Source organism: Carettochelys insculpta, chromosome 23 (assembly GCF_033958435.1).
Source record: "Carettochelys insculpta isolate YL-2023 chromosome 23, ASM3395843v1, whole genome shotgun sequence".
NCBI lineage: Eukaryota > Metazoa > Chordata > Testudines > Carettochelyidae > Carettochelys > Carettochelys insculpta.
Genome location: NC_134159.1, coordinates 15,596,501 through 15,611,166, shown reverse-complemented (window position 1 = coordinate 15,611,166; position 14,666 = coordinate 15,596,501). Strand labels below are relative to the sequence as shown.

The 14,666-nt window shown below is 47.4% G+C and overlaps 1 protein-coding gene across 2 annotated transcripts in view; it reads left to right on the top strand.

The window, feature by feature from the left end:
- The window catches only part of DVL1 (dishevelled segment polarity protein 1), a 204,151-nt gene that overhangs the window by 151,500 nt on the left and 37,985 nt on the right, over positions 1-14,666 (top strand). For both annotated transcript variants that reach the window (XM_075018109.1, XM_075018108.1), the window contains exon 5: positions 7,023-7,161. In XM_075018109.1, the coding sequence (XP_074874210.1) occupies positions 7,023-7,161 (139 nt within the window). The remainder of the gene's footprint in view (positions 1-7,022; positions 7,162-14,666) is intronic.

Below are 14,666 nucleotides of genomic sequence, written 5' to 3'. Positions count from 1 at the left end.
CTCGGGGGGGGGTAGGGGGGTGCGTGCTGTGCTCTGTGTGATTCAGCCCCACCCCTTCTGCCTGAGGCTCTGCCCTTCCTGAAAGTACAGAGCCAGGCCCCCGGATCTTGTCAGGGGGGCCTGCAGAGGCTGTCAGCTTCCCCTCATTGACTTCAGCTCATGCTTCGTAACTTAGTCAGTGGCCAGCAGTAGTGTAAACAAGACCTGCAGCCAGATCCTGAGCAGTGTTTAATCTCCTATATTCCATTGACATTTATGTGCATAACTCCTTTGAAAATGCTGTCCAAGGGAAGTTAGGTGCCTATGTACCGAGGCTCTGGGCCTTGGGCCCCAGTTCAACCCCAACCTTACTCACGTACTTAAACTTTAAGCTCCATTGACTCCCATGGGATCTCAACCCAGGATGAAAGTTAATAATTCAGTCATTAAAGTTCATCTCAGGTTCAAGCGCTTTGCTGGATTGGGGCCCAGGTTCTCTCTGGTCAGGAGGCAGTTTCTCGTGCTGCCGGTTGTCAAGAGCTCTGAGAGCCTTGGATGGAAAGTGCTCTGTGTTTTGTTTTCCAAAGCAGCTCTTAGGAAGCTTAGGGAGAAGAACATCTGGGATGTGCTGGGAGGGAATGGACATGTAGCACAGGTGGGTCTTTGATTCAGGGGCAAGAAACATCTGGGTGGGGAGGGGAATGCCTGGAAACAGGAGGAGAGCCCCTGAAGTTAAAGCTTCACACATGGCTTTGTTTTCTTGTAAAGGGATTAAAGCATTTCTGTGTGCTTTAGCTGTCCGGTTCATTTCTCCTCTCTTGTCTTACCAAGTCCCCAGAATCCTGAAGCTCAGTTGGTGAGACCTATGGCCTGGCAATTCCTTTAAATCTCCCTCATCAGATAAGCAGCTTTCATCAGTGAAGTCTTGGGGTTTGTCTGTTTTGTTTTGTTCTACCCCACCCTTCTGAGCAGGAATGAAAAGCTTCCTTCCAGGTCTTGAAAAGGTTTCTTCCAGGGCCTGGAAAGGTGTGGACAAGAGTCTGCCCTTTGTGCAAAAGCAAAGGAATCCACAAAGGCTTTCTGCCTAGGAAAGTGCATGTCTTTTGGATAGTAACAGGGAGGTAGCCATGTTAGTCTGTACTCCAACAAAACAAACCAGCAGAAATGGAGCACTTTAAAGACTAGCACCGAATAAAGCCTTGTGTTAGTCTTTAAAGTGCTGCGTGCCTTTTGGGTGGTTTGTGATGGGATTTTTTTTTTAAAGGCATCTATGGGAGTTAGCCACGCCTGTTGCATTGACCCACCCTGGGATAGAGTGTGTCTTCGGTCATGCCTGCATGCAAGTGTCCAGATGTCTCTGCAGTGCATCTGGTGAAGACGTGTTGTAGCAACAGAAGAGTTTTCTCTTGGAATAATGAAACCACCTCCACTAATGGCAGAAGCCCTATCTCCTGCCGTCACAGCACTGTGCACACGAGGAGTTATATTGCTCTAATTTATGTCACTCGGGGGGAGGGGAGGGGCAGTCACACACTCGAGTGACTTACGTTCTGCCAACATGGGCTACAGCCTAGATCAGTGTTTCTCAACTTTATATGTATGTAAAAAATACCCCTTTTTAAAAATTGTAAGTACCCCTAGACTTCTCTCAGTTATCCTTAAGGGTGCACATACCACTGGGTGAGAAACATGCTCCTAAGGTAGGCTGAAGTCTTGAAACAAGAGCCATTCAACCTGTCCAGTTGACTGTAGCCTTTGCAGGAGTCAGATTTGTTTTGCAAACCTCCAAGTTACACCTCCCTTAAAAACGACTTACTTGCAAACCCATGCCGAAATAACACAGAAGACGACTACTGAAAACTTGCTTTCTACCATCTTATTATCAAATAAATGAATTGGAATAGAAATATTGTACTTAATATTTCGGCGTAAGGCATGTGAAGCAGTAGAAATAAGTCATTGTCTGAATGAACTTTCAGACTGTACTGACTTGTTTTTTATGTAGCCTGTTGTAAAACTAGGCAAATATCTAGATGAGTTGATGTATCCTTCCTGGAAGACCTCAGTGTAACCCCAAGGATACACATAACCCTGGTGGAGAAACACTGCCCTAGATATCAGAGAGGTAGCTGTGTTAGTGTGTATCTTCAAAAACAAGAAGTCCTGCGGCATTTACAGGCTAACAGAAATTTTGGAACATCAGCTTTCGTGGGCAAAGACCCGCTTCATCAGCTATAGCCTTAGAAAATCCCTGCCCTCTGTGATACAGCATGACTTCCAGAGTTCAAGAGCACCACCCATCTGAAGGTCTCCAAGACTTTATGGTCATTAATTAAGCCTCAGAAACCCTCCCAGCAGGAGCTAAGTGGTTTATCATTCCCCAGTTTCCAAAGGGGGAAACTGAGGCACAGTACAATGAAGCGGCTTCAGTGATAATGCTGGAAACAGAACCCCTGCCACTAAGTTTTCCAGGATGTGCTCTAACCGCTAGACTGCACTGTATCCTGATTTTAAACTATTCATGCATTCTGCAGGAAGGAGACTTGTGATTAGCACAAGCCTATGACTTTCTCAGTGGTTTTAACAGACAGTTTGGTATCTATGTGAAACTTACCAATTTATGTTCAGAACAGTGTTTTCTCGGCTTTCGAATTTGGAATGTCTTCCCTTCTCTTTTTGTTCTGTCATGGATGACCACGCCAATCAGACAAAATCAGCTCTTAAAGCTTGCCTGAGAGGCTGGGTTTAAACATTCAGGGAGTTTGTAGAACAGATTACTCACCCTTGGCTGACAAAGGTCAAAGTTGTCCCGTTCCCCTATTAGAAGAAATAACAAACACTGTTTAGTCTTTACTTCATCGATGCCCATTCATAAGCCATGTGCGTCTGTTTCCAGGCCATCTGGTAGCTGTGTTGGTATGTATCTTCACAAAAAAAAAAAAAAAAGGCAGTCCTGGAGCACTTTAAAGACTAACACAATAATTTGTTAGGTGATGAGCTTTCAGGGGGGCAGGCCCACTTCTTCAGCTCTGGAAATTCTGATGAAAGTAAACTGGCAGTTTTCATTTTTTTTCTCTCTCTCCATTATATTTTCATCGTGCCAGTTTACTTTCATCTGAATTTTCAGATCTGGAGAAGTGGGTCTGTCCCATGGAAGCTCATCACCTAATAAATAATATTGTTAGTCTTTTTAAAGTGCTACAGGACGGCTTGTTTGTTTTGTGAGGCTATATAAAAGGCACTAACGAAGTTGGTACTAGCTACAGTGTCATGCAATGATTGCTCGATGTACTGTGCGCTGAAATGTAAGTACAATATTTTAGTTCCTATTGACTTATTTTGTGGTAGTGGTGGAAAAAGTAAGAAACAGTGCATTGTGAGGCTTTTCTATTTTTAGGTCTGATTTCTGTAAGCAAGTCATTAAGTGAGGAAACAAATCAGACTCATGAAAGGGGGACGGCAACTTGGAAAGGTTGAGAGCCACTGCTCTAGTCTTTGAATGATTGTTGTATATATCTATTCAATTGAGCCTGAACTTCAAGTTGTTTTAACGTTTTCCACTACATTGTTCAGGGCAAGAATCACTCTGATGACTGATTTGGTTCAACTTGCGAAAAGTTTCTTGGGATTCCAGTAGTGCCTTGAGGTTCCTGCCAAGACCAGGACCCCAGTGTGGTGGAAGTTGTGCAAACACATAGTACGAGACAGTCCCAACCCCGAGGAACGTGTCATCTAAATAGACAAGACAGAAAGTACCATTCTCCCAGTGTTAGCCGGCCAGTTGTAGCACTGCAAGATTAAATGCAGATGGCCTCGAGGTCACAGAGGGAGTGGGAGGTAGTGCTTGAAACTGAATGCTGATCCCCCACCCCAGGCTTTAGACATGGGACCATCTTTTAGTCTCGGAGTACTTCCTAGAGGACAAGATTCTTGTCTCAAAACCGGTGTTCCTTGTAAGCTGCATGCCTGGGCGGCCGCCCAAGAGAAAGATTCAGGGGATGCCCAGCTGATTAACAGAAAGCCCACAGCTGGCAATATGTGCATCTCCTGGTGGTGTACATCCCCATATGCATCGGTGCATGTAACAAAATTTATTCCACCCATGGATGGGGAAAATTGGAGGGAGCCCTGCCCAGAACCCTGCTTATTATTAGAACAAGTTCACAATCCCAGTAGAGCAAACAAGGCTTGGGGACCATGGCTTACAACCCACTCTGTGCACCAGAGGCTAGTTAGGGGGAATTCCCTGCAAACCACGTTTGAGCCCCATTAGGCAGGAAGAGGGGAACTGACAGTTCTGACAGTGCAAAGATGACTTGGGTCTTCAGGGACTGCTGCCTACGTATCACCTTTCTCCGCTTCTAACTTCATGTAAACTGGGCCAAGGTGGTAATGGAGCGGGATTGGGAAATTTATGCAAGGATTGGCTCGATGACTGTCACCGTACACGTACAGCCGTGAGTGCTTAGATTGCAGAGAATAATAATACTGTTTTGTTATCCTTGACTACCTTTGGTCTGAAGAGCTCAATGTGCTTTACAATTGATCCCTCTGGGAAGAAAGGAGAGAACTAGACAGATGCCTATTTCACAGACAAGTAAGCTGAGGCAGAAACTCCAAAGGTGGCAGATCTGGAACTAGACACCAGCTCTCCCAGCCCTCTGGCCCTGGATTTTTCTGCTAGTTTGTGCTGCTGGTTGTACATTTCAAATAATCTACCATCAAAACTCATGTAAAGTCTTAGGCTGTGGAAGTTTCTTGCTGGGTGTAATAATTGCACTCTGGTTTGTATATTCCTGGCACCGTCATTCTTTGCTTATGAAGCTTTTCATTGTATAATCTGCTTGTACCTGGGAGAGCATTCCAAGGACCAGACAGCCTGCTTTTAAAAGCCATTCCTGCTTTGAAGTCCAGTGTGTTTATTGCTTGACTGGGGCCCTTATCAGAAACCGCCTTTCCGGCGTCTAGGACGAGAACTTTCTTGGCAAATTGCATCGCTCTGAGGTCAAGGGCCTTTTCGTGACAGGTGACTGAGTGGGAGATGAGAGAGGAAGTTTGTTGTAGTGGGAGACATCCTGAGTATTTCTGTAGCCAGAGGTGAACTGCAGGTGTACTCAGGTAAACGGTGTTTGCTTCTGTAGGGGAAATGGCCAGGGAAGTCCTTGCATGGTAATTGCATCCTCAGAGCTGAGTTGATGATGATGAAGCCTCTTCCACTCCTACATCCTGGAGCATAGGCTATTGACTGCCATTTGCCAGTGTCCCCTATCCTGGGCAATCTTTTCCAGTTCTGACCAGGTGTATCCTGTCTTTTTAGGGTGTGCCTTCAGGTCTCTGCACCAGGTGTTTCTTGGGCTCCCTCTTTTCCTTTTTCCTTGTGGGTTCTGGCTTAAGGCTTGTCTTGTGGTGCTGGTGGTTGGTTTCCTCTGAGGATGTGACCAGTCCATCATTATCTTCTCTCTGTGATTTCTTCTTAGCAGAAGCAAAATGTGCCAGCACATCTTTAAGCACGTGAAATGGCTGGGACAGTGAGGCTACCCAACATATGTACTGCCAAGGCTGTGGGTTGTGTGACTGGGTGATAGTGGGTCAGTGGAGGAACTGGAGGATTGTGTCTGGGAGAGAAGCTGATAGCACTTTGCAGGCAGGAGCAGTGCAGGTGTTCTCCCCATGGCTCTGTGCTCCTCACCCTCAGTTTGTGGCACTCCGTCACCTACGTCAGGGCAAACCTAACCAGGAAAATAGCAGAATGTGGCTGGTCATCACCTACAGCCCCCAGCTAGCGCATCATTGACAATCTGCAACCTGTCCTGGAGAATGATCCCTCCCCACAGACCTGGGGAGACAGAGCAGTGCTTGCCTACAACCAGCCCCCAACTCACCTACTGCCACGTACCACAGCACAGAAACACTGACCCAGGAACCAATCCTTGCAACAAACCCCACTGGCAACTGTGTCCACATACCTGTGCAAGAGACACCATCACAGGACCTAACCACATCAGCCACATCCTCAGGGGCTCACACACCTGCACACCCACTAATGTGATATATACCATCATGTGCTAGTTATGTCCCTCTGCCATGGACATTGGATAAACCAGACAGTCTCTGCCAAAGGATAAATGGGCGCAAGTCAGATATCAAGAAAGAAAACATATGTAAACCTGTAGGGGAACACTTTAACCTCCCTGGACATCCAGTGCAGGATTTAGAAGTAGCCATTCTGCTACCCAACAAAACAAAACAAAACTTGATTACAAAGGGAAACTGTTGAATTGGAGCTCATTTGCAATTTCAAACTGCACAGTTGGGCTTCAGTAAGAATCTAAGTTGGTTAACACTCTAGAGAGGCAACTTCACCTTGAAGGATATCCACAGCTCTCCAGCAGCTGCATTGACTGGCCCCAGTCACCCTGACTGATCACCCTAATTTACAATGGCTAACAACTTCTTTCTTTCACAGTCATTTTCTTACAGATCTACCTGCCTTTGTACTTCCACTCCAGTCCATCCGATGGAGTGGGTTTTATCCCTGAAAGCTCATGCCCCAATAAGTCCATTAGTCTCTAAGGTGCTACAGGGCTGCTCATTGTTTTTACAGGCACAGACTAGCACGGCTATCCCTCTTGGGTCTTTTATCAAGTGTATACCTGGCTGCAAGAGTCAGATGTGGAGCCAGCTGTGGGGAAGGCTAGGGCAGATTGGCTCAGCTGCTGACTAAAATAGCTCAGTGGTTTGAGCATTAGCCTGCTAAATCTAGGGTTGTGAGTTCAGCCCTTGAGGGGGGGTATTTAGGGATCTGGGGCAAATAGATTAAAACAAAAAAAAGACCTTTCAGAGGTAGTGCTTGGCCAGTTGCGTGAAACGTGTATCTCAATGTAAAATCAAAGCTGTGCTGGCTTCTGTTTTTCAAGCTGGGTCCTCTTCCCAGGCTCTAGGGATCTGATTGGTTTTTTTCATGGCCATCTCATGCTCCCTTCCTTGGTACCTTCATGCCACTGCAGGCACTTGTGGCTGATTTCCTGCTGTTCTCTCCACAGTCCCGCGGATCAATGGGCACCCCAAGCTGGACAGGCACCGTGAGCACCCGCCTGGTTACGACAGCTCTTCCACCATGATGAGCAGCGAGCTGGAGTCCAGCAGCTTCATTGACTCCGACGATGATGATAACACAAGCAGGTAGGGAGCCAATGTGGTGAATTCATGCAGCGTAGTCCCCATAGATTCACTAGCAGCGCTGCTAATGAGTTGGGACTCTGTGCACTGAGCTAAGTCCGCATAAAGCTCCCCTGACACAGGCTGTCCCCAGCACCAGCTGCAGCTTGTTGGGGCGGGAGGGAAGCAGCCCTCTCTAGAGCAGAGATTGGGGGCAGGCAGGACTGGGGAGTAAATGGTGCCTGGCCTGCATATTGCCTGTGCTGCCAGGCAGTGCCGCTGAGCAGGCGCAGACGAGGATCTTGGTCTGTAGGATAGCAATGGGCTGCTACAAATCACACCTCCTCCTAGAGCTCCGAGAAGGACCCAGGGTCCAGGTTCACCGTCTGGTGCCTGAGTCACAATTTGGTTGCCGATTTTTGCTGAAGTAGCCTGCCTCCAACCTGCCCCATGCTCTAGGCCAGGGGTGGGCAATAATTTTTGAAGGGGGGAGGCTCTTCAACAATTTGGTAAGTGGTCAAGGGCTGCACATTTCTGCGGAGGGAGTGTGGGGTTTGAGATGGAGGTTAGATGCAGAAGGAGGTGGCTTGGGCTCAAGGATTGGGGTGCAGGAGAGGGTGTGGGACCTGTGGGGGGTGGTGTCTGGGTCTGGGGATAGGAGAGGATTCTGACCTGGAGGAGGGGTTCAGGGTCTGCAGGGAGCGGGTCTGGGTCTAGATGCAGGAGAGGATTCTGACCTGGGGGAGGGATGCAGGGTCGGGGAGGGGATCTGGGCGCAAGGGCGAGAGTGCAGAAGGTTAGGGTTGTGACCAAGTCGGGAGATGCAGGAGGTGGCAGAGGATTGGTGAAGGGAGTCTGTGGGGTGCTAGATACAGGCTCTGTCTGGAAGGTGCTTACCTAGGCAGATCCCGGCCAGCATGTCCCTCAGGTAGGCTCCCTGCCTTCCACACCTCCCACCACCAGCCAGATACAGGCGCAGGGAAGACAGAGATCCCAACTAAGGCTCCCACTGGGCCAAGGGCTGGCTTCGATGGCATGATGAGCTGCATGTGGCCCATGAGCCCTCATTTGCCAGCCCTTACTCTTGGCTCATGGCAAAGCCCGTACTCAGTACTGTACATTTACCAGGCTCTTTACCTGGCATGAGACTCATTCCCTGTCCCTCCTAACTTCTGGGCCTGTGGTTGAAATCAAAGCCCTGTCATGGAGTAGCAGCTTCAATGAGAGGGTGAGGAGCCCAATGTAGGAAGGCTTTGCGATTGCCTGAATGGTCAGGGGGCAAGTGAAGGAGGAGGCGGGAAGAGTTTCAGGGGGTGGGGCCAACAGGAAGGGAGCGGAAGGAAGTAGTAATGAGTATCATTAAACCCCCAGCATTTGCCAGTCCCTGTCTCTCCCCATTGCCCCCCATGCTGTCGTGCCACCTTATCATAGGGTGAAACTGCAGTGGGCCTTGAGTTTGAAATGGCACCTGCTCTACATTGGCTGCTCAGTTAGTGGATGCCCAGTAGCCGCCGCTGAACTGGGAGCCACTTAGAGAGTCTGCTTCATCGCAACTCTCAGGGGCCCAGTTTGAGGCCAGTGGTGCTGTGTGATAACTCCAGCAGCACTGGGAAAGTAGTCCTGTTTAGTGGTGGTGCACAGCTCGGAGTATCTGGCAGGAGAATTTCCTTCTCTGCCTCGCCTGAGACTTCCTCAAGATGGTCAGATCCGTTAAGCCCTAAATACTCCACTGTCAGAGTGTACACCCCAGCCCACATTGAAACCAGGTGATGAAGGACCTCTGGGGACACATCTTAGTTGCTCTTCACTTCAGTCTGAGCACAGACCTGCTGGTTGCTCCTTCCCGTTTAGCTGGGTACTGGAGATGGGAACCAGCTGAGAAGTTTGGACAGAGATCCACATTGCCTTGTGGCTGAGAGTGTTCCAGTTAGGTCAGAATTCTGGTGCTTCTCAGACCTTTATTAACATTCTGTTCCTGCTCTATGTCCTCAGAGCAAGAATGGCTAAAGTTTGAAACCCAAACCATGTGCAGACATCAAGTACCAGGACATTTTTTTTTTTGTTTATTGTTAGATGCAGACCACTCCTTTTTTACAGATTGTGGTAATGATGTGAATATTGTAATAAAATACCTCAATACTATCTTCCAAATAAATAGATATTAATTAAGGCTTAATTGGAAAGGAATTACATATTCTGTGACCCCTGTGAGCAGCAGAGGAATTCATCCCGGTTAATGATGTGTTGGGCAAAAGTCAGCATGGTTTCTGTAGAGGGAAGTCATGTCTTACTAATCTATTAGTTCTTTGAAGGGGTTAACAAACATGCAGACAGGGGGGATCCAGTGGACATAATATACTTAGATTTCCAGAAAGCCTTTGGCAAGGTCCCTCACCAAAGGCTCTTATGTAAATTAGGTGGTCATGGGATAGGAGGAAAGATTCTTTCATGGATTGGAAACTGGTTAAAAGACAGGAAACAAAGGGTTGGAATAAATGGTAAATTTTCATGATGGAGGGGAGTAACTAGTGGTGTTCCCCAAGGGTCAGTCCTGGGACCAATCCTGTTCAACTTGTTCATCAATGATCTAGATAAAGGGGTAAGCAGTGAGGTGGCAAAGTTTGCAGATGATACCAAGCTGTTCAGGATAGTCAAAACCAAAGTAGATTGTGAAGAACTTCAAAAAGATCTCAGCAAACTGAGTGATTGGGCAGAAAAATGGCAAATGAAATTTAATGTGGGTAAGTGTAAGGTAATGCACATTGGGAAAAACAACCCCAATTGCACATACAATGTGATGGGGGCAAATTTAGGTACAACAGATCAGGAAAGGGATCTTGGAATGATAGTGGATAGTTCTCTGAAAACATCCATGCAGTGTGAAGCGGCAGTCAGTAAAGCAAATAGGATGTTAGGAATTATTAAAAAAGGGATAGAAAATAAGACTAAAAATATCATACTTCCCCTATATAAAACTATGGTACACCCATATCTTGGGTATTGCATGCAGATGTGGTCTCCTTACCTCAAAAAAGATATACTGGCATTAGTAAAAGTTCAGAAAAGGGCAACTAAAATGATTAAGGGTTTGGAAAGGGTCCCATATGAGGAGAGGCTAGAGAGACTGGGACTTTTCAGTTTAGAAGAGAGGAGATTGAGGGGCGATATGATAGAGGTATATAAAATCATGAATGGTGTGGAGAAAGTGAATACAGAAAAGTTATTTACTTGTTCCCATAATATAAGAACTAGAGGGCACCAAATGAAATTAATGGGTAGTAGGTTCAAAACTAATAAAGGAAAATTTTTCTTCACACATCGCACAGTCAACCTGTGGAACTCCTTGCTGGAGGAGGCTGTGAAGGCCAGCACTCTAAACAGAGTTTAAAATAGAGCTTGACAAATTTTTGGAGGTTAGGTCCATAAATGGCTATTAGCCAAGGGTAAAGTATGGTGTCCCTAGCCTTTAGTCAAAGGCTGGAGACAGATGGCAGGAGACAAATCGCTTGATCATTGCCTTCGGCTCACCTCCTCTGGGCACCTGGCACTGGCCACTGTCGGCAGACAGGATATTGGGCTGGATGGACCTTTGGTCTGACCCAGTATGGCTGTTCTTATGTTCTAAATACAGCCTGTTTTGCCAAATATTTACATGGAATTTTAATTAATATTTCCCTTTCCTGGAGTCAGGGGACTGGGAATATTTGAGAAATACTCCTTCATGTTTTCAAAATGATCTTGTTCTTGTCTACAGTTATGTGCTTGCGTTTCCTTCAAGAGTTTGTCGGGTTTCAAGGCCCTCAGATTCTAATTATATATTGTTAAAGATTTTATCACTCCATTGCTGCAACCATTAAAACAAAAATCAGCATTGTTTTTTGCAAGACCAACTTGTTTGCTTACTCTGCTGCTCTCCCAGTGCAAATAATTTGTACGTGCTATCTCGAGAGCTGTGCTGATATTCTAAGAAAGTGTGTTCCAGTCTCTGCTGCTCCAAGGAGACCTCCTGTAAAGGCATGGAAGATATAACTTGATAGTCCTGGTATTTCTGAGGTGAAAAGCAAACATAAGAAAGGACCCAACTCAGCAAGGTATTTAAGCCCATGCCTCACTTTACGTGCCCAAGTAGCTCATTGATTTCAGAGGAATTCTTGACAGGCTTGCAGAGAAACATATTCATAAATACGTTGCTGACTTGGGGCCGTGGTCAGTTATAATTGGCGAATTCCTGCTTAATTTCTGCTCCATTTGACACATCTGAAGGAGTGCGTTTTTAAAAGGCTGCAGTGGGTATGTAGAATGCCCATTTGCCCATGTGAAGACAGGCTCAGTTGGGCTCCCAGTTCACTTGTTGATAGTTTGGCCAATTTTGCTTTAACTTGAAAAATATTTGCATGCCCAGGGTGAAAAAACACCCAGCCACAAGGGGTCGTTTCCCATGCAAATGGAAATCCCCTTTGCAAATGTGAGCTGTGGGCATGGCTCAGGTGCCCCCCAGATGTGCCAGCCTCTGAAAATGCAGGGAGGAGTCCTCAAGTCGTGAGCCCATCAGCCATTCCTGGGCCAAACCAAGCTCTTTGCTTTTCACCTGTATTCCAAATCCCACAGGGCTTCCAAGAGAGACCTGCAGCTCATTTTGTTTCTTGTTAATACATGAATTATTTCCATGGCAGCAAGATATGCAGTGGGGCAGGATTAGCACAGCCAGGGTGACCACCGAGGTGCAGCGTGCTAGGCCCACCTAAACTCTCATTGATTTTAATAAAGAAAACTCTTTGCCCCGACCCACGACGAAAGAGACATTCTTAGAAGCTGCCGCCAAGGGCCCTTTCCTTTCTAGGCAAGGGCAGAAGTTCTTGGCACATGACACGCTGCCAGGCTAGCTAGTCAGGAGGAGCAGTGTAATGGAATGCTTCAAGGTATGTTGTTCTGGAACAAAGACGATGTTCACAAGCAGCTGAGAGATTCCACTGGCTGGGGATTTGGCGGGGGGGCGGGGGGGTTGGCTCAGGGGAGGGATTTTTCTCAACGGGCAAACCCAGCCGAAGAGAAAACCAAACACTCTCTGAAGCTGCTGGGGATGAGGGCCTGGGGAAAGGGTTAAAGGGGGTAAGTTTGTTTTATTGGTGTTGATCAACTCTAGCATGGGAGGCTGAGTGGAGGGTGGGGACAGTGGTTGTGGGGAGAAGAATGTAAGGGGTTTTGTGGTGGTCACAGCAAGGAGGATGTGAACTTTTTGTGGCACTTTCCTGTGAGTATCGATAGATTTGAACTTGGCACGGTGAGGCGGAGTTGGTTCATTTCCAGTCCAGGGGAAGCTGTGCTGCATTTTAGTGAGGGAGACTTTACTTCAGGAGTGAATATCTCGCAGTAGTACAGCTCCCCAGTTCCACCCCATCTGATAGGTTTCTGCTTTTAATATAATATAGGAAGCTACACATCTCATAGAGCTGGAAGGGAGTTCAGGAGGTCATCAAATCCAGTCCCCTGCCCTCTTGGCAGGACCAAGCACCCTCCCTGATAGTATTTTTTTTTTTTTTAAATAAATCTATTTGCCCCAGATCCCTGGGTGACCCCCTCTAGGAGTGAGGTCACAACCCTGGGTTTAGCAGGCTAATGCTCAAACCACTGAGTTATCCCTCCCCTTAAGCCAAGCCCTCTTACAGCAAGATTCAATGGTTACCTGTGCTTTCTATGGCAGGCGCCATCTTCTTTTACAATGCTGGCATAGCTCTGGCTTAGGTTCTCCCCGTACAGTAGCAGTTTCACTCTTTTCTGGTTCGCTGAGTTTCAGACTCTGATCTTCCGATTTGTTTTTGCGTTTCTTGTGGGAGGTGGGAAAAGATTTTAAAAAGCGTTTAAAGCCACGTAACGTAACAGGATATAGTCCACAAGTCATCAAACTGTTTATCCATCATGGCGTTTGCAAGCAACGGGTGATATATCGAGTGCAGAGCTACTGGGGAGCTCATGTGAAGTAATCGATTCCATAAGGAGGTGCCTTTCTGAAGTCTCTCTTCTTTCCCCTAAGACACAAGATTGTTGGGGGGGAAATGAAAGGCTATTAGAAAGCTAGGGTCCTGCCAGCAGCCCGTAATTATTATTAATAATAAGAATTCTTAGCTCTAATGTGATCAAGATCATGTGTGGCAAGAATCCCAACTACACTAACCTCAGAGGCGCTATAATCTACTACATTAAAGAACATTTTCTGAAGCGGTTTTAGCAAAGTCATTACCACTTGCCTCCTTCTCTGTGGAGAAACTGGATTGCCTGGATTGTCCTGGTTTTATAGCTTCTGTGTAGTACTCAGTAGCCTTTCCCTTTTGAGCAGGGGTCTGTAACCAAAATAGCAAGAACCTTTTTTTCAAATTCAGTTACAAAATCAGTATTTCAAGAGCCGCAAAGCACGTGAATACGAGACAGTGCTTAATTAGTAATGTCAAGCCATACTTCGTCACCCCTATTTTAAGAACAGCGCTCACCCAATGATTTGTACCAGTTAGAAAGTTGTTACCCCCATCTCCAGGCTTTACCCACCCCAGCCCCCAAATCCATCCCCTATCCCCAAGCTGTACGCCCCATCTTGCAAACCATATCCCCAAGCCCATGCTTAACTCCCATCAGCCCCAAACCAACCCCATCCCCAGGATTCACCTCCCTGAGATGATGGCCTCTCCCACAGCTCTCCCCTGATGCCTGGGTGTTTATTTTAAGGGCTGTTCGAAGGGAAGTGTCTGATTTCAGCTGGGAGAAGCTGAAAGCCCAGGGCAGGGGGCAGACACTCTGCAGTGCCCTCCCGAGAGAGGGAGTCACTATGCCAGGTGCGCACCCTGGGCTTGACCCAACCGTGGCAAGCCGCACAGTCCAGCCCCGCTTGCTCTGGTTTGAGCACAGCAGGAGGTTCGAGCAGCTCTTTGCATTGGACAGCAACTCCTGTATGACTGTGAGGCACATGTCTCTCACCCTCCCTCTGCCGACTGGCCACTGTCCAGCCTCCTCCACCTCTTCCCCAGTGTGGATCCGGCAGGGCAGGCTCAGCCGCCCCCTCCCGCCAGCTCTCCTTCTCCTGCGTGCAGTGTGCAGGCAGCAGCTGACTTCCGCTTCCGGGGCTCCCTGCCGTTGCTGACACCACTTGCAGCTCTGGGGACTGCAGCCACTTAAACAAAAAACCCTAAAGTCCATTTTAACAGCGGGTGGAGTTCAACCAGTGGCAGCCTCCAGAGCCGCAAGTGGAGTCAGCGGCAGCACTCAGAGCCACAAGTGGCTCCTTAAAGAGCCGCATGTGGCTCCAGAGCAGCAGGTTGCCAACGCCTGCGTTTGAGGATCATTAAAGGAGCCTTGGCTGGTGGTTGCTACAGGAGACTGGGTGTCAGGACCAAAGTTCCTGCTAAACTTTTTCCATCCACGTGTACAGTAAATGTTATGTGCACAGAGGCATGTGCACCATCAATAGAAACACAAAACCCAGTTGTGGGTGCTCTGCTAATCAGCTGGGTTGCATCTGAGTTTTTCCTGAGTGTCCACAT